Source organism: Haliotis asinina, chromosome 5 (genome assembly GCF_037392515.1).
Source record: "Haliotis asinina isolate JCU_RB_2024 chromosome 5, JCU_Hal_asi_v2, whole genome shotgun sequence".
Taxonomy (NCBI): domain Eukaryota; kingdom Metazoa; phylum Mollusca; class Gastropoda; order Lepetellida; family Haliotidae; genus Haliotis; species Haliotis asinina.
In genome coordinates, this window is record NC_090284.1 from 24403358 (window position 1) to 24429049 (window position 25692).

At 40.8% G+C, this 25692-nt stretch overlaps 1 protein-coding gene across 1 annotated transcript; it reads left to right on the top strand.

Moving 5' to 3' along the window:
- The first annotated feature begins 195 nt into the window (after positions 1 to 195).
- LOC137283183 (bone morphogenetic protein 2-like) lies at positions 196 to 23818 on the top strand. The gene is made up of 5 exons (XM_067814627.1): positions 196 to 1586; positions 16008 to 16150; positions 19218 to 19377; positions 21829 to 21993; positions 22396 to 23818. Exons 1-5 carry the CDS (start codon positions 1271 to 1273, stop codon positions 22992 to 22994), a joined length of 1383 nt encoding a protein of 460 aa, XP_067670728.1. The 5' UTR covers positions 196 to 1270; the 3' UTR covers positions 22995 to 23818.
- Positions 23819 to 25692: the final 1874 nt, after the last annotated feature.

The following is a 25692-nucleotide window of genomic DNA, read 5'->3' on the forward strand; positions in this document are numbered from 1 at the left end:
TTCAGTTCACGAGAACGTGGATTTAATCATAGCTACACGAACATGAATTTGTACGACGGATGTCTAAGCGCTGTTTAGTGCAAACGATGCAACCATTTTGATGTCTTAACACTTAAAAAGGTCACGCCACACACCTTGTGACAAGAAACAGCTCTCATCCCTTTTATAAGACGTATAAAGGGACGATTGTGGCTCGCGTAACTCAACCAAGGGATCCGTGAACACCCGCTTTTGTGGGCGCATGTGTACAAAGATGTGTATCTACTCGTGGTGTTTAGGCCAAGTCCACCTCGTCTGTTTCTACCTGTGTTAGTATGTACCGTGTGTAGAGTAGGAGTATTAATTGAAGACTTGCATTGAAAGGATACGAGTGTTTCATTCCTCACGCAAGGAGAGGCGTAAGGGTGGGACAGTACTATCCCCAGAACGCCGAAGGACAGGCTGCGGACGTATAGTGTAGTAGACGGCAAGAAATCCCTTGTGATGCATGATACTGGGAAAATCCCCCATGGATATTCCCTTGATATAGTGAACACGGACTCTTGATGACAAGTAGGGGAAAGAGTTGTTTGAAATCTGATCATATCGAGATTGAGGTTATAGAAGAATCGCTACAAAGTGTTTCGTTGAAGCGTGAAGACAGACCACGCAGGCTAGGCAGGCAGCCGTCGGAGCCCAGCAAGTTGAGTTGAGTGGCATTTGCCACTAGGAGAGAAACGGGACAGTAACTCACTCTCATGTCACAGCGCTACCCTAGCAGATAATACTAACTGGGGGGATAGAGTTAGAAGTCGTGTCTTCCCTTCAAGGTCGAGCAGGAGGTTTACCAGGATTTCTACCACGCGGATATTAGAGAAGCAGGTGCGTCGACAACACGAGACAGGTGTGCTTGTGTCGGGAACAAGGGCACATGAGTATCTGTCAACCAGCAGACGACACAATGAGAGAATATTACAGGAAAACCCAGCATCGTATCACAGTCGGGTGCCTCCGTGGGCCACAAGTATAGTGTCAGGAAAGCTGTCACTCTGCCTCTTTCAATTAATCCATCCATAGTTTGTGTAGGGCTAGTGCTACTTGTTGGCATGACTGTGTTCTCGTGTAATCAGCTTAGTTTAATATTATGAAGGTGCGAATAACTTAAAACTAGTGGTGTTTATACGCGGGATTATCGTCTTACGTGTCAATCAGTTTGGAAGAGGCAGACGACATCATAGCAGGTGGCTGCATTTTACTCAGTGTTCTGGCTTCAAACGTAGGACTCACAAAGATGGAGAATGTCGTCTGCGACAGACTACCTGGCGCCAGGTCGTCAACCACTGCTCGGATTTGGTGTGCGATGTTTCTATACATTATGGCAACCCGGATTGTTGACGTGGATGGACTTACCAAACAATCTCGTCCAACAGACGCTATAGACAGGCTGTCAAAAGTTTTTGGAATTTCGAAAATCCCAGCACGAATATTTCACCGTTCACCTCCCCAATACATGACGGAGCTGTATAATTCCATCACAGAAACAGGGGGTCTGACAACGAAAGCCGGACCGTACAATGCAGATGTTGTACGAAGCTTCCCTGACAAAGGTAGGACCTAATTATATTTGTATATATCATTATCTTTTTATTAATTTCTTAGCAATCGTCTTTGTCCTAGAAGATATCAACACGAAGACTTCCATAACCTGCTTGCCGCCAATGACTGATTTTGTTAATAATATATATAAAAAATAACTATTGTGCATCGACAATACGTTTTAGATTTCATATGAATTTTTAACACGATTTATAACGCTTTTATAAAAACTATTTGTGTCTTGACATTTGAAAGTTAAACTAAAAACTAGTGCATAATCCTTTTCGAATTATGCAGTTTTAGTAATGAGTTGGAAATAAACATAATTTGTCGAGTATGAACATATAGAGTCAAAACTTCACGAAGTTTGTAAATAATCCTCATTACACTGTTTGTAATGTTCAATGCTTCTCTGTGAGGCGGTATATTCAATTGAAATTGTCATGTCTTAAAGCTTGTCCAGTCAACGTAGTATAACAACAAGTCACGAACCATGCACATCCAGCAGTGGGAGAACCCACACAGATGTATGTGACTAGGTGCAAATAGCATTCAACACCGAGATGAAGCTTATGACACACACAATATCTTGCTGGAGTGGGAGTACTATGTGTCAAGGGCTTGGGGACTTAGATACAAACAAATCTTAAATAAATGGTTATTAAATATAGACACTGGTGTGACGAGATAAATTAGCTGTGGGGAACGCTCAGAAAGTTGGTTTGGTTGGTTGTACGTTTGGGACAAATGTGCTAAAGAAATCAGACAAAACGGCAATGTGCTGACGAATGACTGAATGTTGTTAAGACGTCTGGTTTGGTTTCAGTAGGGGTGTGCATTATGCTTGTCGTGGGAGAAGGACATGGGTCACTTAAGAAGAGCTGGTGTTGACACTGTTGAAGCTGATATGTTAATATAACATTTGACCAAGTGGAATTGTTCAGGGTACACGCATGGTTAGAAAGTTCACCCGTTCGTCACATTGCATGGTCGTTAATAGAGTTATATACGGGTTTTCAATCGTAACCAAAGTACCCATGGTGTTGCTCAACCCATCTAAATCATGTGTTATGATTAGATATATATTATTCATATTTCAACACATTGTAAATCCAGCATGCGTGAATAGTAGACAGGTTGTGACGCGTGTCGACATGGTATGTGGTCTTCAAGGGAGATGTGCTACTCCCCCTCTAATATCACTGATACGGGTAGTCCGCTAGCATTATAACACTATTCCATACAAGTGGTGCTAATTTGTGTACAACATGACACGAACATGCTTGTAAACACTGATCAGTGTGTTGGGGCATGTATGTATTTGATAACATTTCTTATAAGTGTGTTGTCAACCCGGTTAAAACGTGGACAACAAAGGTTAGGATGATTGGGACTTGTTGAATGGATCGCACATTCTTGACATTCTGTAGAAAGTGAGTGTGCTACTTCGTTAAGGCTCGTTTTGTCATCGACACCAGCTAAACTCATGCTGCTTTCTCACTTACCGTGCCGCAAGACCAAAACAAGTAGATATGTTGATCAGAGTATTTCGTTTTCTGTGGAGGGATTTTTGTTGTCAAATCTAGTAATGAAGGATATTTTCAGAACTGGACCTTTAAAATCGTTTCCCAAACCGGTGCATGGCCCATGTCAGAGATACTACATTAACGCATTGTAGCACCTGTTTTCACTAAGTCAGAGAGAACGTTGTCTCTTGGAAGACGAACTACACATTGATATTATCATCAGAATATTTCCTTATCCGTGTCGAGGTTTCGGTTGTTAAAATGTAAACTGCTCCAAAATAAGAAAACAGAACTCTAATATCTGAAAGTTCTAACTTTATGTTCTATTTTATACTTAATATTGCATTTCCAGTGGATAGCAATATTTTCTTTGACGTTGGTGGAAAATAGAATGTAGCAGCAATATGTACATTACAATTTAACCACTATCTATATATCTATCTGTGTGTCTGTGTTCTTGTGTGTGTCTGTCTGTCTGTGAAAGATATTTTTCAGAATTGGGCCGCTACAATTGTCACCCAAACATATCTCAAACAAACACTTAAACTTCCAAAGACATAAAGTTTTACCCAGGTAACAGTTTTCGTTCTGATTCGTCTCAATGATTAAGTAGTTGTCATACATTAAAGTCAGTTTTCAACTCCCTGATGTGTCTAAATACTCATCAAAGTCTCTACCACCTGTCGCTTTGACGTTTTAATCATCAACTCTCCCGGACTGGTAGTTAATTTCTCTAAGAAGTTAAATGGGACAGGCAAAGTGTTGCATGGTGATGTACAATCAAAGTGAAAGATGAAATGGATGATAGATATTTTCATAACTATTCTTGGGGCTATTCATCTCACTATAACTGTCAACTCAAGTTTGAAATGTGTTTTACAAATACACATGAGATTTAAATATTTCACGATGAAGTATTTAGGCTTTAGAAAATGCTGCCTATAGTTAGGAAAGCGTCAAAGCTTCCATTGCATCACTGGATATGTACGAGTGTTATGGTATTTCAGAGAATGCACCACAGAATATTACGTATTACCCTCTGTCTTCAAATATGAACAGAGTTATGTATGGCATGGTGTCACGAGGCTGTCATCCTTCAAAATGAAAGATGATAAATTGGGTTTACTATCTCGTACTTATGAAGCGATGAAATGAAAATATAAAAACAAAGAAATGTGGATAGCTTGGAAAAGGTGAGGTAACGTCAGTACACACATCAGAAACCATATGGCTTTGAAGGCGTCAAACAACCACATTATTCTCCTGATATGGTTCAGACAAACTTTCATGTTTTCAAAATTATTAGCAAAGCCATAACCTGAAAGCATTTCGACCAAAACGAAGACGCCCTAGAAGTTTGACAGCCATGTCTGTGACTTCTACATGATTGGAATAAAATTCCTCATACATCATTGCAAAAACTGTAATCTGGGAAAGTGTTGAAATTTATTACTTGCATGTTCAAAGAACTAATCTTTCTGTTTGTTGTTCGGTTGTTATTAACCCCTTATGTTGCACCCTATCAACGACAACACAAGTCGGATAAACAGGCAGTTCAAAAGTTTTAGATGATCTACGTCATAGCCTTACAGCAGCCTTTGTATTATACTTTATTATTTGTGTAGAGCGGAGAGTTGAGTATCTGTTGTGTTCTGGCACTCCATGGAACAGAAAGAACATCAGAATCTATGTCAGAAAACACATGGAATTCTAAAATCAATTTACCGCTTCGGTGCACACTTAACAGAATGAATACTCCTTTCGGAAACAGATAATTCAGAGTGAGTTTAGTAGTGTCTGTATCCGATCAGATGAAAGGACAACATACTAGCGATAACCACTGTTCACAACCTATTATTTTCATCTGAGCGTTTATGTATTCTTCTGGGTCGCGATAAAGAGAATTCTGTAAAATATACATTGTCTCTCTGCATTTTGATACTGGTATTGCAAAAGACGTAGATGATATGAATGGTTAACAGATTATTCCTTTTAGATCCTTTCATACTTTCTAACATTTCCTGACAGACTCATAACAACATATGTCGTGAGTAGCGATATGTATACATATGTCTTGAATAACGTTATGTATACACATGTGAATAACGTTATGTATACAGATGTCGTGAATAACGTTATGTATACATATGTCGTGAATAACGTTATGTATGTGTGCGTAGGTATGAACGTCATAACTGCTAGGATTGCATCGCTAAACGAGACCCATTCTTGTGCTGTATTTTCGCCTTCATCCTCAACCCTTTGTTGACATTGTATATGTAAAAAAATATGTCTCTTATATGCTAAGTTGATGTCTGTCTAAGAAACAACAAACATTAAAATTGATGTTGACACGTAAATCAAATTTGCGGGTGCTAAACAACGCATAATGATCAACAATGCATGCCTCCTTGAAAGCATATTTCATGCTTGTGCTATCTGTCCTTCTCGTGGTGTAACGGTAAACAAATAATATTTGAGGTTGCGTCATAAGTTCTAATATTGGCAGTGTTTCATATAAAAAGGGAACTGAAACATTATAAGGAGGCTATGCGAAATTAAGACAAGGATATCTTTAAAAACCCGGTAAGTAATAGACCTCAATCGAATGAGCGAAGTGACACCAGTGTGTAATTCTCAACTTTGTAACAATGATCGCCTCAGCTGTTCATAAAGGCCTTCGCATCTGTCTTGAAACATCGACGTACGTATGTCGATTTAGTTGACGACGGTACGATGTGTTTGTTAACTGACTGGACGTAGAATATGTGCCTGAACTGCAGACGAAAATATTGCTGATAGGTAGATGAAAATGTTAATTTTCGTCATGAGTCTGTAAACGGAAGGATGTTTATCTGTAACTAAATGACTTTGTCACGCTTGTCTTGATGTCTTGAGCTTCTTATGTTAACGACAGAAGCTCACACATGGATTAAGGCCGAGTGAGGATGGAGGGGTGGGGGTGTTAGCGTAGTAGTTAAAGAGTTCACTCGTCAGGCTGAAGACGCTGGTTCGATTCCCCACATAAAGAACAATGTGTTGGCTCATATCTGTTGTCCCCCGTCGTGATATAGCGTCGTGATATATTGCTAAAAGTGGCATAAAACCACACTCGCTCACTCTCGCCTGGATTGAGTTTGGTTTATCAAAGTCCTGAACAGTATTTGAGTTTGTGAAAGCTTCAGGTGGAAGGAAAACCATAGCCGACGCAGGCCGTGTGGTTTTCACATCGGTTCATGTTCACAAGCAGGGATACTGGACGACTGACCCTGGATGTGTGGTCATCTATGTGAGAGGTGTCGGTAGAATGGTGTCATTATATAGGATAGGTCTAGGAATGCACGAAAGTTGTAACTTATGAAGCTAGGTTTAACTAAATGCAATGACAACGATTGTTAGTATCAGCTTGTGTGAATCATTCATCTACACTCCCCCTCCAGTCCTCTCCTTTCCCGACGTCCCATTTCCCCTTTAAGAGAGTGATGAACAGCCGGTGCAACAGGGGTCATAATGTCTGAACATTGGAGATGGAGCATTCGGTGACTAAATGCTGTGTTGTATGTGTTCTAGCAAAAGACAACAACCGTTCGTCTAGCAGGTCGGCGTCAGGTCAACCAGAGGATGATGGTTTGAGCAATGGTCGTTAAATCAGTAAAGGTAATCCATCCAGTCCCGTTATACAGGCACATTGCCTGCCCACGGCGCTACATACATTACTATCCCCGGTCAATAATTCACTATCGTACATTCCGATATTTTTTCAACCCCCTGGGGACCACACAGCCATGCTGCCTGTGTGACGCAATGAACCGATCACTCTCATTGCCAGCACATCCTCACGGGTACCCGTTTTACAGCTGGGTGAACAGAGACAATGTATCTAAGTATCTTGTCTAAGGATACTGCGCAAAGATGCACATCTCGGTACCCGAATCTAGGTAATTTCCAACCCTTTTCTACCGATGTTATGGCGCGAACAGCGGTGTACGTCATTCGGTTGTTTTCCTGTACGGACGTCCTTCAGAATTATTCAAACAGGCAGACAAACAAGTTGGGAACAAGTATGAAAAGTACAAGCCCCGCGATTCAGATAGTGTACGCGTGAAATGTTTCAACAAATAGACTGTATCTTAAACAAACTCATGTCAGCCTCCAACCGCAACTGTTCTTCTCCATATTTATTTTCTTCTGCCGACTACAACGCCGGGACATTGATAACTTAATTGAGACTGTGTGAGTTTATCTTTCCCTCCCATCTCCTCGTACTGATCGTGAAGAACGCTAGGATCAAAAGTAGTCCCGGACTGAGATTAGTAGGCAATGTTCGCCCTTTCTTCTCGACACCCGTATCCATATCAACAGGCAGGCTACCAGAACAATGGAGGCACATCGTCTCTCAGTGCAAGGGCCTTCACGCTCGCTGTGTTTAGAAACCACGTTTTTAGCTCCGAGATGATAGGGGCAACAATATTCGATGGATGATTTTTGTAGGGAGTCTAAATAACCCCGTGATCAGTAACTGCTTTATATCTCAGGATATAGTGGTTCAGATAAGACACACGTAAGTTATGCTAGTATCAGTAATTGAAGGCTGACGTCTGGGAAGGGTCTAAATAACCCCGTGATCAGTAATTGCTCTATTTCTTAGCCTACAATGGTTCAGATAAGGCACGTACAAGTTATACTATTATTAATAATTGAAGGACGATAAATATCAAATGGAATTTCTAATTAAAAATACAGAAAGTTTGTAATTAAGAAATATGGAAACAAGGTTTTGGGTATCCATGTCAAGACTCCAATTACCCATAGAAAAGAATGATGGCCCCTAAAGAGATGGTAAATATCTGATAGTACTATCTGATGCCGTTAACACTGATTATATATCCCTGGTCTTATCTGTCTGTATGCTGAGATGGTGTGCCTGTTGTCAATGTGTCTGGAAGAATAGTCACCGATGTCAGCATTGAGCTGATACGTCACTAAAATGCCATTTCCACCATTGATTCTCCATGCCAGAGTAAGTATGGTATGGGGATGCAACAAGAGTATCTTACGACAATCGTCTTAATATAACTAATGTATGATAGAGATAGAGTAATGGAATATCGTTTTGCTTTAAATTAACAATAAAACATATATGTTTTCTAACTGGGACAACGTGAATGTATGGCGTAATGCATACATTGGTCTCTATGTGGATTGTAATGAATCAATGTAATTAAATTACGATAAAACACATCAATTTTGGAATGAATCGACGAGAATGTATAGTCCGTGTATTAATTCTTCTGCCACCAAAGGGAGACATAAATGTTTAGTTTACGGTGAACGGCGTTGGTACAGAGCGTCTGGATCTGATAAATTCCGTATATTTGACGTGCAAATGAACATACACACCCTACTAGTTTGGGAGGCTTTCTTCTCATGATGTGAACATACACCCATATGGGGAGAAATTTGGATATCATCATTTGCAAAGCTTTTGCCCCAAAGAAGTAAATATACCAGACGGAGCCAGAACGACAGCTGTTGTGTAATGAGTTCAAAGCCATGGTCATGCCCTCTTCGCAGGTCGTCTTTGTCAGTTTTAACAATTGGCATCAGGAGTGAATATCTAGTTACTTACCCTGCAGAAATATTTTGCCTGACAGTGTAAATACGTGGAAGTTATACCGAATGTTTGCAAACTGGTACCAATCGTCAGAGTAACCTAATGGTTAAAGTGTTCGCTAGTCACGCTGAAAACCGGGTTCGATTCCCTACATGGCTATAGCGTTGGAAGTCCATTTCTGATATTGCTTGAATATTAATAAAAGCAGCGTTTGAGCGTCCTCATTCATTCACTCCAATGAATTTGTTTCTGTGTGAAATATTTTCATAAAACGAATTCCCTCAATAGGAAAGTACTACTCCAAAGACATGCACGTGATAGTCATGCAATACCTGGGGTGCTATTGGAGGACATATTGTACAATCTATTGTCCTATATCTTGTAGCGGACGCTTCAGACACATATGATTTCAATATGATGTGGCGTTTGGTAAGGAATGTATAATGTGCTTCTTAAACGGGTCTTGTTACTTGTATTGGGCCCCGGTGATAAGGTTGTGGCTAGGCTGTCAAACTGCTGATACAGCACTTTATCAGGCATGGTATTGGGGGCTGCTTTTACCAGGGTTGCGTGACTGCTGTCTCAGAGGAGACATATGTTATCGTCATTTGGTGTCACTAGGGAATGGTTTAGCTTCCATGTTAAACCAGAACATGTTCTGATTTGCTGATTTGACTACCGTTTTGTTTCAATGACGTCAACCGTCAAACCCCCCGTTTGTACCCCCTTTGTCACCCTTGTCAATACGTGAAGTATGTGAGTGAATATGGTTTACGCCGCTTTTAGCAAGGTTCCAGAAATATCACGTCGGGGAACACCAGAAATGGACTACAGCCATTGGACAAATTTGGGGAGTCGAACCCGGACCTTCGGCGTGACGAGCAAACACTTTACCCACTCGACCACCCTCACTGTCTTAATAAGAGAATTAACATTTACATGTATTAAAACGGTACATAGATATATCATTGCGTTTCTACTAACGTTCAACAGTTACAAAACAGGGATTAAGTTCATGCTGTGATTCTTAAATCCTTACACCATTTCACATGAGTACGTTAACTGGGAGTTATCTTAAATAATTGAACTTTTGACTCTAATATTAAGATAGTCGTCTAGATGATATGGCAACAGCTCTTTTTGCTTTTATCTCATGTGAAACATTCATGTTACCGTACATTTTAAATTAAATGTTAAACTGAATTAATTGAGTGGTTCTACATTGAACTGATTGTATCACTTACACTAAGAAAATCATCGAAATTCTGAAGCAACTGTACCTTCATGTTTAGCATGTTCTTGACATGCAGTATGTCCAGCGAATAGTTATTTTTAGTCAGTTTTGTTTGATTATTATTTGTATAGAATTTTCTTCACCTTCTCTTCCTCTGCATCTTTCTACCCCAACACCAAATAAGACGAATGCCATATTGCATTAGGGAATTTATTCCAGAACGCCCGTGAAGATCCGGATTTGTATTAATTTTCAGTAGCCTAATCGTAATAGGCGACAAAAAGTATTGGGGGGTCAGGTCCGCTGACGTGGTTGACACATGTCATCGTATCCCAATTTCGTAGACGATGCTCATGCTGTTGATCACCGGATTGTCTAGACTCAATTATGTAGAAACCGCCGTCATATAGCTAATATGTTGCTGAGGGCAGCGTTAAACAACAAATAAACGAATACACTTCGGTCTGAGGTCGAGGCTCATGCTGTTGATCACTGGATTGTCTGGTCCAGACTCAATGATTTACAGAACACCACCAGGTAGCTGAAATATTGCTGGGTGCGGCGTTAAACAACAGCGCAACCAACCCTACTGGACAGTTCCTGATTATATCCCATCTGAAGTGTTGCAGCAGCTGCTTGTCGCCTGTCGGAGACCTATTCTACACAGCATCCGTGATTAGTTGATCAGATCAGTCTCGCTTCAGTTCCTCCTATGAATTTTTCACCACCCGTAACAAGCATTTTAAGGAAATGTCTCTTTTATTCATTAACCGTAGGCTCACAAACCGTGATTGTTTCTTTAGTCTTACGCCATTTCCACTGTTGTTGTAAAGGGTTTTTTATAATGTATAACGCGCATTGCTGATGTCAGAACACCTGCCTACACGCGAGGCTGGGAAAGAACGCTTCGTCTTAAAATGATTATGTGCAGGTTAAATATGGCTGAGCATCCTTCTGAAGGGCAAGAGAAGGACAATGATGAAGGACTACTATTACACCTGCTACTACTGCCTCTGCTACTACTACTACCACTACTACCATTTCTACTACTGCTACTACACCCCCACTACTATTACTACTGCAGCTACTACTCCTTCTACAGCTACTACTACTGCTACTGTTGCTGCTCTTACTACTGCTACTACACCTTCTACTACTATTAATACTGCAACTACTACGATTGCTAGAGCTACTGCTACTACTACTACTACTACTGCTGCTGCTACTACTGCAACTACTACTGGAACTATCACTACTACAACAACTGCCACTACTGCTTTACCGTGAAGCTATTCTATTCACCATACAGCGACAGAGTACTCAGTTGTTCGGTTGACTTCAAACACAAAAGTCAGTCATTGGATAAGGTATTTTGAATAGTTTATGGAGTTTATAGTCTAAAATCTAAAATTCATGAATATAAAATATAAACTCAAAACTTGTATCGTGACCGTCGTGTGTCCAGTTACTCGCCCAGCTATGTAAAAGCACTGCCACCCCTAGCCTGTTGTGTCCAGTGTGGACTATTCGCCCAGCAATGTACTGGCACTGCTGCTCCAGTCTGTTTGTGTTGAGTGAGTGTTGCCAGCATGGAGTACCGTTCTCGGCCACCTGGCCAGTGTGTAAGGCATAGAGAGGGTCGCCCTCTGCACTGGCATCGAGTTAATCTCATGAAAACTGTTTTCACGCTTGGATCGGCCTTTGCAAACTATAAAAGCAATCGTCATTGGCGAATAACCACACACTTGCACAGCTCAGGTGTGGCACTTGAGTGTTCTATGGACGTCGTGGGTCTATGGGAATGGTGTATTGGGAATGAAGATTCAACAACTTTAAGTTGTTTTCTGTCAATTGTTACGGGGTTGGGGTTATTCAATGGGGGTTAAATGTCAGCGGTGATGGCACGCACCTGAGCCGAGAGTCACTGGGGTCTATTCTCAAGACACACACCTGACCTGGGAGCCCGAGGGAAACGAGACGGGGGGCAACAGGCTGGGAGTTTTAGTGGTCTACATGTGGGGACAGAGTTGAGTTCAAGCGCCCGTCCCATGCTTCAGTACACGTTTTTGCTTGAAGGGATATTAATTTATCAGATCGGTCTGAGAGATCGGACAACCGAATGTATGACTAAATTAGTGTTTGCATCGAGACAAACGTAAATTCTACTCATCAAAGTTCGACACATGGGTTTGACTGTATATGCTACAACATTCATCAGCTTTCGTAAAACACTTTCATTTCTGCTGATGTTTAATGCCGTTTCATAGGCGATCGTTCACATGTCTCTCCTGATCTCACCCACAGTTTTGAATTTTCTCTAATTAATCTCCATAAATAAATGTGAACGTTTCACACATTGCTACAAACACATGCCACTATGCGACTTTATCACTGGACGGGAATCCCATTATGACAACCATGAAATGAGCATTTTTTCTTCCATCCAAAATAACCAATTTCCCCCGTATATGTATTTGAATAAAGCTTGTAAACGTACCTCATAATGAACCCTCAATGTTCAACAGTAACCTTAATTTGAAACATGAGTACATAACTGAATCCAGCGATAGAATATGATATCAAACACAAACAGAAGCTCTGATAGTTTGTATGTTTTGGCCCAGTAACGCTTGTCTGGCAAAAGTTCCCATGTGTTTAGAGAGACAACAGGTACGTGTACACAACCCATGCAACGCGAAGGTAACATAGACATGTAAGATGTTAACTGGTGCTATTCTCTAGGGAAATACTGATTCAGAATTCGTGTACTGGAACAAATGCTACACAAGAAAATCCAGATCACTGATCCTAGAGGGGACATCTCAAAAGTTCTATAAACCTTAAATGTTTAATATGTCGTTGTGAAGTAATCTTCAAACAATAGATAAAAAATACAGCTTGAAATATCTTCAGTGGATATTGCTTGGATGTGGATCAATAATAGACGTCTATAAATCATAGTCTCATTTTAGGAACAAAATTTTATTTTCTTAACGTTTGATATCATCCCTATGTACTTATGCCACCATGAAGTCTGAGCATGACAGCCATGCAGCAATCACAATAGAAGAATTTAACTTTACAAAATTCTACTTACAAGATTTCCTTTATACGCAAAGATGAATGAAGTCGCGCGAAGAAACCCTTAGATTAACGTTGCAATGAATTCGCGCCTGATTGGCTACGCTGTGATCAGATACTGTCGCGTTACCTGCCAGTAACTCATTCAGAAGTCTAAGGCGCGGACTAACACCGACGTAATGAGGCATGCGTAATCATAACAAGATTGCCTACTGTCGTCTTAGTTCACGAATTTATTCTGCCGTAGTCATATAGGCCTGGTCTAGCGGAACACACTGGGGACTCCGTCAATGTGTTTGATGCGTTGTTATTTAAAGAGGGGTTGTACTCCAGATCCCAGTGCTTATTTCGGGTCCAGCTATCGGGTCCAGCTATCGGGTCCAGCTATCGACGTTGTTAATCGTTTTCTATAATCTGAGATAGTTTACGGTTGTAAGTAAGACGATCGTTAACTGATTTACATAAATGGTGAAATTTGAGTTGCGGTGTTTTATGAAGTGAATCAATATTGACTATTATAGATCCTCTATAGTGATTTTGACCTGCTGTGACTGCTCACTGGCCGTAGTGTTTTCTCTCTTTAAAATGGCGATGGTAATGGTGGCGATATTGATAATGGTGACTATGATGATGTTGACGAAAATGACGACGACGACGTTGATGGTGATGATGATGATGATGACGTCACAATTATACTATGTGAATATTTTTCGTTAAATGGTTCTACCACGGTTCCGTTTTTTATTGCTTGGTTTCCTTTGTTGAACCTCTGCGAAGTATATTTTCAGAGGGACCATATCTGTCTTTCCTGATAGCCTCGGGCTGGTTTTGGCGATTCTGCGTAGGTAATAATACACTGTATCATGCATTGCCAGAGTGCAGGTAACTGTGAATTTTGGAATTCTGAAAGGAAACCTCGATTGTATACAAAACTGAACCACAGGAGTCGGTTATCAAGACGACTTTACCGCGATGCGTCTACTGTAACAGCATGGAAGTGCATAAATATAAATATAAACGGTAAAAAGCAGTGATGATGAAATGAAGTTGCTTTGAGCATTATACCAGCAATATCGCGGCGGGGGACACCAGAAATGGGCTTCACACATTATGCCCTTGTGGAGAATCGAACCCTTGCCTACGGCATAATGAGGATGCTTTACCCAGTAAGGTATTACATTGATATACTGGGCATTGGATATTGTGATGTGAGAGTTTATCATGTATCACATCGCATCCAGCTGCTGTCGAGCCATGCCTGCAATGACGTAGATACTGTTGGTTGAGAGCATGACAACCTATTGTAGTCATACATTATCGATAGGGTCACACCTTCAAGCACCCACGGTCACCAGTCATCTCTGACGACAAACATGATACGATGGGTATATTCCCTGTAGGTTAAGGAAACGAAATATTGACACTGACAAAAACAACCCAAAACAAAAAGGAAACAAAAAATCAAAGAAAACCACAAAACGGAGACGTGGGCATGTGTTTCATCGTTTGACTATATCTCATTTTGTCCCTGCACATTTGCTACAGATCAATCTGATGTCTGTCCAACATCACGTTTACAACCAAGATATGTTTGCTTTTAATTTTTTAAAATAGCTATTCTTTATTTGCATCTACTAAATATGTACACAGACGCTGGCATGGCTTCTATCATGTAACACTTCATTATGTATATAAATGTTTTTGTCGGTACAAACATAAGTGTGAAAGTGTCATGTAGTATCATATTACGTTTACAGATTCCTTGTTTAAGGTAAAAACTTATTCATCCTGCTTAATAATTGACAATATTGTTTTAGAAATGCTTTGTCGGAGAGCAAAACAACAGTCGCCTATGTATGATTTAGCATGATGTATCTTAGGGAGGGGACCTTCAAAGATATACTCACCAGACAATCGTGGACAGAGGTGTTCCTGTTATGCAATGGTGAATCATGTTTCCTTTGGATGCATTGCGACAGAAATAACCTCCATATATGTGCACCCGTATTAACCTTTAAGCCGTCGCGAAAGGTTGATCATGCCAGACAATAGAACCATTATCTACCAGGTATCAGTACAGCTTCTTTATATGAAACTGCAACAGTTGTAATAAGCTCATTTTCCACCAGGATTAGGTTTTATTGTTGATTGATTGAGGCTTATGGTAGACACTTTAAAGACATTTAAAAATTTGATACCTCAGTAAGACATTTAAAAATCTTATGAATCAGTGATAAAAATGATGTCAGATGGTGGTCCCCAGTTTGACATGTATCATAGGTTTCCGATTTTTGTTTAGGTTAACAACTGACCAGCCTTTCCATGTGTTTACGCCACCTGTGGGGCAGGAATACGCACAACTGTTCGCCAACACCTATTATCATCACTGTTTCATAGTGAATCATATACACGTTTTGTTATCGTAGCTCAAGTCAGTCACTTGATTGTCCATGGCTTTATAGACCACCGCCATATTGCTGTATTATTGAAGATGCAGTGTCAAATAGTCAAAGATGTACCTAAATCAAAGATGTACAATCGACTACCTTTACCAGCGATTGTTATAATGGTTGTGAAAAAAATGTTTTTCCCTTTATTTTTGAGCAGTATATATGAGTATATTCATATAAGTATTGTTTCGTGCTGCGACAGAATACCCACAGACAAATATAGGTCAAGTGTTTTTAACATTTTGAGTAGTATATAAGTATAGTTATATGTTTGATGTTTCTTATGTAACAGTAAAGCTATTTACGTTCCCGGTATACATTATAATACGCGTTCAACGTCTTATAGGTTTATAGGTTAGCATAATTTCTATTAAAATGTATGTAGCTCGTACGTTCAAAGACAATCGTGATGCAACGTGTGTCCTTGACCTGATTATAACGACAGTTAAGTCTACCTTTCACTGGAAATACTCATGCAGCTCATGCACATTTGATCTTGGATTTCATTTTCATTTATTTCATTTCAGACTCCGTACACCGCATGCATTTTCACTACAACGTCTCTCAGTACAGTGACGAAGGGAGCCTTCTCGAGGCGGAGTTCCACATTTTCAAAATGAAACCGAGGCCTTCCGAGGAAGCAGAGATGAAGCCTACACATCTGATTGAGGTACGGATTGTTTTAGTCACTCGGCCACACTCAGTTCTACTCTGGTCGACACAACCAGCCCCATTAATACAAGTTCCCAACGCGTGATCACGTTACATTACGTCGCTAGAAATAGAACTATATTCTAACCGTCTTATATTCTGACCGTCCAATCAAACGCGAGACGGTTAAATAGACTTAACCAATCAGACAAAGGCTACTATTTAGGGATCGGAGGGACTTTCAAAATATTCAGGTCGCTGACACTGATCTCTCCACAAACAAAACTCCGGCTATATAACAGTTATTTGACCTGCAGTATATACGCTTTGTTGTTTCTGTTGACTTGGTTACCATTAGCTAATATTTCCGCAAGATAACATCCTTGAATATTGCCTTTTTAAAACACTATTTTCAGCGACTGTTTACTCACGGTTGTCATGGTTGTACGTACGTCGTGTGCATCACCTGGAAGCGAGCGCACGCTAAATAGCATTCGGAATCGTTCGAGATAAAAAGTTCAAAAGATATGTGCGAATGTGCACTTTCGGGATTTGGTAAGCTGTGTTCTGATTGGTCAGCCTCAAATTCTACCTGACACGACCTCCCATAACGTTTTGTTAGACTCAGGAGTGGAGTGTAACGAAAAGTACTGAGGATAAGTTTACTTAGACTGGTTTTAATTAAAAGAAACACGGTAACAGGGGCACCTTCGACACCAATATTCAGTATATAACTGTCATTTGACAGTAACGGTCACGACACTAGTCCCACTGAGAATTCCTTGCCTTGTTACGAATGGATGTTCTAACTGTATTGTCCTACGTCGAGTAAATATAGCCACAGCGGAGAGTACATTTACACACCGCGTTATTAATCGGTTGGACAGTCGATACTTAGTTCCGTTTCCGTTTTTAATTAAAGCATTCCGAAATTTATATATGCAACAAAAGTTAACTTACACACAAACGAAACACATCATTCAAGCGATTATCAAATCAAAAAGAAAACACAGCATGATGATATTATGCTTTAAAATTATATCTTAATTTGCTAGAAAAGCAGAAAATATATACCTCTGACACTCGTGTTCCGAAAAATGATATAAATGACATCAAACTAAAATATTTCATCTTTTCCACGGGCTGGCATCTTAAGGACAGCTGACACGTCGAGTCCCTGTCCATGTTAAAATATTGATTGATGATAACCTTCAGTAATTCAGCGTCTCAATCAGATGACAAGAAATAATATCCCCAATATGAAACTTTATAGCGTAAAGATAAAACTACTTATAGCATTTACGGAGCACCATTAATGTTATCGTTTACGCTGGCGCTATGGCATACATTGGTGATCCTCATTGACATGTCAGATCAGAGGGCGTCTGTAGTCTTGCACTGAGTGAGTGAGTTTGGTTTTACGCCGCAATATTCCTGCAATACCAGGGCGGGGACCACCAGGAATGGGCTTCATGCAGTGTACCCATGTAGGGAATCGAGCCGGGGCTTCGGCGTAACTAGCCAACGCTTCAACCATTAGGCTACCCCACCGCTCTCCTCTCACTGAGATATACACCAAGCACGTGGACATGCAGGCTGTAAAGTACACTCTTTTTAGGATATTTTAGAAGCAACAGAGGATTTCTTGTTTCAAGAGAGGGAGAACAAACTATTTTCTTAAGAAACGTGTTGACACCCAGCCAGCTCTCAAGTCATTCAAGAGGCAATTGTTTGTTTAAGTATTTTCTACACCAATATATTTTTTTAAGTTATCTCTCGTTGAATACTGAATTCCCAGAAAATACATGTGATTGCTTTCAGATTTCAAAGTCCGCATTTTATGAAATTATTGAATTACGTTGCAAATGTAGCATTATATTGATTTTCACAGTAGAAGTGGTGGCATAAAGTATGCATGTGTATCTATAATGTAGTATGAGTACTTTCTCAAATGTCCAAACTGGAATATTTTGGTGAAAACCACCATGTATGATACAAAATCGGCTATGTTGTACTGTGAAACTGAACCACTGGTATTTGAAATCAAAATAGTAAAAGGTTTAAGACGGTTTCTGCAGAGTATCACCTTAAAGTTACAAAAAGCTACTAAAGTACAATGGTCGGCTCCCTCGAACCGAAGACGAGAGCATTAAACATGTATATCTTGTTATCTGCCAACGATCGTTGTAAATTGCTTATCGAAAGGTCATCAACAGACCACTTATATTTGCAACGATAGTATTAGATGCTTGTGTGGTTCAGTGAACACCCGCAGTCTCCGGAGAGTCGGTTTTGAGCTTCTGTTAAAATACAGTGGAAGTTGACAGTCGTCATGCCTCATTAACTCTTGACTCTTCGTACCATGATTTCGCTGTGGGGAGTATCCCAATATGGGTGTCGTTATAAATATATAACTTCAATACCAGAAAATAACCAGTCTCCATTTTCTACCGGAACAGATTCCATTCCGTGTGAGTGAGTTTAGTTTTACGCCGCTTTTAGCAATATTCCAGCAATATCACGGAGGGAGACTCTAGAAATTGGCTTCACATATTGTGCTCATGTGGGGAATCGAACTCGACTTTTCGACGTGACGAGCGAACTCAAGTCTACCCTACAGCCAGTGAATGGTGTCTTCATGTGATGTAATGTTGGTATAGTTAGGGTTTAAAACCCAAGGGATAAGTTTGGCGTATTTTAAAAAATCCATATAAGAATCAGTTCAGAGGTTAAAGTGCCTCAATATGTTTGCCTAACAGTTGCATTTTCTTAAAACAGCTTTAAGGAGACGTGCTATTTTGTGTTTTGAGCAAAGGTCTTATCTAAAAATACATATTTATTTAATCGTATTGTTCAGTTTTTCGCCCCCAATGTTTATCACCATTAGTGCATAGTCTTGCATCCCGAATAGACTGAACAGCAAAAGAAACGCAACTGTGGCTTCGTGTCAAGTTTTTCAACAGAAGACATAAACATTAATGCAAACGTTTATGAGATTTTCTTTTGCTGTTCAGTATATGCTATGATCAACTTTGCCATTCTAGTTAATCATAAACACTACAAAGATGTCTTTTTCACTATTGCAGATGAAGATCTATCAGGTTTTGAGCATGGAAGATATGTTTCACCCAAAAGGGCTCCGACTTCTAGACGCCAGACGAGTCAGTGCGCATGTGCATGGTTGGCAGAAGTTCCGTGTCAAGCAAGCGGTGGAGTCATGGTTGAATGACAGCACAAAAAACTTTGGTAGGTGCAAATCCAGTCTGGTGCGTCAGTCCAAAACAACAGTGAGTGAGTTTTGTTTTACGCCGCTTTAGCAATATTCAAGCAATATCACGGCGGGAACACCAGAAATTGGTTTCACATGTTGCACCCATGTGGCGAATCGAAACCAGACCTGCGGCGTGACACTTTACCAAAACGTAATAGACAATCCTACCAGTGCATGGTATCATGCTTGAGCGATTCCTGCTGTTGAATTCCTGGAAGGTACAAACATCCAGGCTATCAGGGAGTCAGTGTTTTAGTCAGGCATGTACACCAGAAAGGTGACTAGCACTTTCACCATATATCCTATGTCGTCGTATTCTGTCTGTTCTCGGTATCACTGACGACAGTGTCTGTCTTACAGTCAATGAGTGAGTTTAATTTTACGCCGCCTTTAGCAATATTCCAGTAATATAACTTGGGGACACCGGAAATGGGCTTTACACATACCACTCAAATGCGAAAAAAAACCCTGGTCTTTGGCGACGAGCAAACACTTTAACCGCTAGGCTATCCCGCCGATCCATGAGCTAGTATTAGATATTTAAAGCATTTTATAGGCTAAAACGGAGTACACATATCGTGAACGGAGTAGGAACTATATTAGCACACTTTTGATACATTGCAATCTTTCAAGTATTCAGCGAGGAATTGTCTGGTAACCAGCTCTGATTAAGTTGGGCTTCCTGCATATTATGTGATGCGAGGGGGAAATGGTTATTTGAAAGGACCCAGGATTTGATAGTGCGCATGCGATTAACATGTTCATGGGTGCGTATAGCCATAGTGTTAAATATCTATAACCTGCGTCAGTTTGGGCTTTACGCCGTATCAGACTTGGCGTGATGAACTGAAATATGTTCAAAGCCAAGGAAGTTCCTAAATAAAGCCCAGAGTCCGCAACTGACTCTGGTCGGTGCGCTGACGTCTCAGGCCATGAAACCAGACAACCTTGAGCCAAAATTGCGTGAAAAAACATCTCTCAGAAATAGCTCGACTTAAGTCAGAAATTATTAGACAATGGAGCAAGAAATTAAACGCCAGAGAAGACGCGTGTCTGAAACTGTGAAAGATTGCTCTCATAATCAATATGCTGGCATGGTGTACCAAAAAGAACTAAAGATTAAAGACTAAAATGTCACAAAGAATAGTTTTTATTAAAGCCCACTGAGGCATGAGAGAGTGACTGATGATTGTAATAATATACATCGTAAACCTTTACCCTGAAGTTATGAAACATTCGGAATTCCATGGAAACATTTCTCATCCCAGAATACGCGCGAATAAGTCATATTGTTGGACCCGTGAAGATTTGTTGTAGAATAGGCCTTCAGCAACCCATGCTTGTCACAAAAAGGCGACTATGCTTGTCGTATGAGGCGACTAATGGGATCGGGTGGTGAGGCTCGCTGATTTCGATGACACATGTCATCGGTTCCCAGTTGCGCAGATCGATGCTCATGATGCTCATGCTGTTGATCACTGCATTGTCTGGTCCAGACTCGATTATTTACAGACCCCGCCATATAGCTGGGATATTGATGAGTGTAGCGTAAAACCTAACTCACTCACTCAGCGTTGGAACAAGAAGTAATGATAAATAGACGTCTGTGTATCCTGGTGTTGTTTCTCATCATCTCTCTTGTGTATCCTGCAATCTCCCTGCAGTGTCCACCCAATAGCCCATGCTTGTTGTAAGGTGGCGTGAAACGAGGTTTAACGTCGTATCTGAGAATATTTCGCTCATATGTCGACGTGCATACGTGTGTATATGTGGCTGCTTGTACTAACCCTGACTTAAACTGGTTTTACATGGGTTCACAAAACCCATCCCCCGACGGGGATAGGTCAATTTTCATTTCGGGCAATCAAATAATGGTATCTTACTTGTCCGTGGGCTACTAGATAATTTCCGCTTACAGTTTCAAACTGCACATAAACTTGGATTTCGTTTCATATCACAATTTATTTATTACATTTTCCAATGATAATAAAATAGGGTTATCTTTCTTGGTTTTTTATCACTTTTCGATAAACAGTCCAGTAAACAAACGTTAACAAAATACCATGTTGGTTTATTCTTATATAATTGCATCATCATGACTTTGACAATCAGGGTCCTGTGAATATATAGAGAAATAGAGAAAGTCTTTCAAGCCGACCAGTCCATTTATACATTAATGCCGATCGCCAGTTTGTCATAAGAGGCGACTAACTGGATCGGGTGGTCAGGCTCGCATACTTGCTTGACACATGTCATCGTGTCCCAGTTGGGCAGATCGATGCTCATGCATCTGGCCCAGACTAGATTCTTTTCAGACCGCCGCCATATAGACGGAGTATTGCTCAGTGCGGCGTAAGACTAAATTCATTCACTCACTATGCAGTGTCCTATCATCTCCATGTTAAAGAACGTATTTGTAAATGCAGGTCTGCTGGTAACCACGACGTCCCTTAAAGGGCACCACGTCAACGGCAGCTACATTCGCTTCGCCCAACGCAACGAGCACCACGACAGCAAGCAACCCATTTTAGTGGTGTTTACAGAGGAACATCTTCAGCGACACCCTAACTTCATCAAGCCCGAGGACGCCGGTACGTCTTTAAAGTGGAATATGGGGCGATAACGGGGGTCAAACAGAGGGTTCACGGGGTGGAGTAGAAGGTATAAACGCAATAGGTGTATGGAGAGTGGAGGGAGATAGATGTGGGTTCAAGACAAGCTATTTCTGTTCGCCATAATTATCCAGAAAGTAAAAATTCACGCCTCAGAAACATTTAACGCATTTGTCCCTACTTGCTTGATGCCTGTAATTCCTAAACTGTTATTCATTACTGAACGACTCTTTCTCCACATCCTTGTTTGTATAATGTCATAACTCTATTGCATTTAATAAAATTCTGATACATATTACTTTCAAAGTTACTTATTCAATACTAAAGTTTCTTGCATAATGCTCGCATTTCTTCAACGAACTACATTTCTGTGTCATTCAGAATACCTTGAGATAAAGCGGGACATCGAGGCGCGGGAACAGGAGAAGGTGCGTCGGGAAGAAGTCGCAATGAGACGGAAGGCTCTCCGGTTCCTCAACGAGGGACACCGAGCCAGGATGATGGGAATGAACCCTTCACAGGAGGATTCCAGAATCATGGCTGCACTTAAACAAAGTCGGGCTGCAAGGGGAAGGACGAAACGAAGCACAGGCCAGTCAAGCCGGAAAGGAAATGGAAGGAAGAAAAGAACATTCGACATGATCAGTAGGTACAGGAACAGAAGGACATGTTCAAAGCAGCAAATGTATGTTGATTTTGACGAAATTGGTTGGTCTGGGTGGATTATATCGCCCAAAGGATATAACGCCTATCACTGTACCGGCGAATGCCCTTTCCCGCTGGGACAGAATCAAAAACCAACCAACCACGCCACCGTGCAGAGTATTGTTCATGCGTTGCGAGTAGGAAAGGATGTGGGGACTCCTTGCTGTGTTCCAAACAAGCTCTATTCAATCAGTTTACTCTACTTTGACGATGATGAAAATGTTATCCTCAAGCAGTATGACGATATGGTTGCCGCAACGTGTGGTTGTCACTAGTGAGATTCACAACAGGACCTTCCTGACCACAGTGCTATACAGCGCCATGTTGGGCAAGCTGGAGTTGTCTCCCATGACGTATGACGTCACGCATTTCAAGACGACACACTTGGAACGCTGTACCGAAACATGGCGCCAAAAGGCTAAGAGTATTCATCTCTTGAAAGACTGATTTAAGTGTTGCAGAAACATGCACAGATTTACAAGCTTGGTTAAGTTAAAGAAGAAAGGATTTGCAGAAGGAAACCTCAGACTGCCTTAGCCAGGGTGTGGTCATTGAATAACCATTTCCCAACAGCTGGTTCCAGGAATGTGTTAAATCAGCAAATTTTGCAAGAAAACATTCATGCAGTTGTGCCCTTATTCATTCTGGGAGAGGAAGAAAACGGTAACCAGTAACCCTGCATAGACTGAACACTCTTTACTGCAATGTGTGTGCTTCAGTTACCGAAGAGACCATTTGCCAGTTTAGGTCGGTGCGTTCGATCAAATGTTCCAGTAACAAACAACATACGCCTCGACCAGCTTTTGTGTGTCAGCATATATATTTCTGAACATTTAGTATGTTAGTAAGCTGAGGGGGCATTCGGTGGTGAGATCGTGTTGACTCTTCGGGGACGCAAATTCAGCTTTATAGTGCTATTTCGTTCAATGTGAAAGATTTTTGGTTGAACTCCAACCCAGAAAGTATTTAAATGCTTGTTTTTGTACATATGTACATTAATGTAAATGTGTCAAAGTTAATACACACCTGTCGGCACTGTAAATATTACCATACTCACATGAAATACACCTACATGAAGAATAAAAGTATGTAAACAGCACCCCAACGTTGTTCGCCGCCTTTTGTAAGCAGACTAAGAACGGACGTATGGGGCATTTACTCTCAGATATATGGGATTAGGCAGCGGTGTACCTGTCGAGGAAGAAGCATTGTTTTCGAAGCAGCGAGAATCGGTTGCTTGTATTTTCTTGTAATCGTGAATTGTGGTGTATCGTCACAATTATCTATAATCTACCTAACCACAGCAGTTTGCTAATAGCGGATGTGGATCAGTAGAGCCAGTGGTCGAGAGAATGAGCAACGGCTTATACAGCTGGCACACAATAGCGCACAATTTGTCTCTACTAATTACATTTGGAAAACACATACTTTTACATCTCACCCAATGTAATTGGGCGGTGGTGCAGCCTAGTGGTTAAGGCGTTCGACCCGGCGCTTCGACTACCCACACAGATGCAATGTGTGAAGCCCATTTCTGATGTACGTTTCGTGATTTTGCTGGAATATCAAGGTAATTAAGATCCATGACTCGCCCTGGTTGTGATAGTTTGTGTTTTTACCATTTTGAAGTGTAAAACCTGCGAATGATGCCTAGGGGTGGGTGGTTACTTACCAATTATTGTTCTTTGGTTTCTTTTGGGTTTTTCTTTTTCAGAATTATTACCCTGTCTTTCCGTCTGCCACGCCGTGTTCTGATAAAAACATTATATAAGCGGCATCAAGCCTATTTCGTTCTCTAAACCCCAGGCACGTCTCTTCATCAGGTTTATGCATGCATTTGAGGGCAATCCGTGACCTAAACGTTTAACGTGGCATAATATTCTTCTTCATCTATACTACTTCGGAGGAATCATGAGTGAACTTGACAGGCAGGATTCTGCTTGTTGCACAGAAATTAATATATGTAACACTAGAAAGACTCGAGCGGGCTGTATATCATTGTAGTGAATCTCGACGTATGTAAGGAACGTAGATGAATGTTTTATCACAAAGATACTGACACTAATTATTAATGGTCTTTAAATTTATTACCCACTGGTATGTTAAGCAAGAAAATATTTGAAAACGTAATCCAACTATTCTGGTTTGGTGTCTTGGAAATGGGATGAAACTGGATTCTAATTCGGACCGAGTTTGAAATATGTATTTCACGACAATGTAATCACCCGTGACGTAGACAAGTGACGTAGTGTCAACTATGATGACGTCATGACGTCGTGTATGTAGAGGGTATTGTGTGAGTGTTCATGTCATACTATGTTTACATGAGTACCTGAATGTTGGTATTTCCCTAGCGAGAGCGAGGGATGTACCAATACTTAGCTCGGGTGATATGAGCACGAATGGTATGGCATCACCTCCAGCGCAGTGGGGAAGCCTAGTAGTTTACTCATCACACTGACAAATTAGGTTTGATTCCCCACATGGGTACAATGTGTAAAGCATGATATTCGGTTTATTACCGAAGTCGCCCTCCTGGGCCCCGTTTCACAAAACTCTCGTAAGCCTAAGGTCTCGTAACTTTTCACGTAGCATTCCTAACTTCCTATGTTACAGTATAGGAGGTACGATGGCTACGAGAAACGTTACGAGATCTTAGGCTTACGAGAGCTTTGTGAAACGGGGCCCTGGGTAATAAACAGACCTATGAGGGCCACAAAATTATTTAATGAAAATGATTTGTATCATTTTCATCAAATCGATAACACAAGAAACTTCCATGGCCCTGATCTTTCGTTCCTAACAAAAGGTTTTTAATCACTATCCTTGATTATCGAGCGAAGATCCCTATATGCTATGATATATTCGTTTCGAATCCGAATGATAAAATCAGCAGTCCAATCAACACCAACATACGTCTGATTTAGCATGGTGTTACGCCGCTTATAGGTGTCATAGAAGTCATAGAAGGAA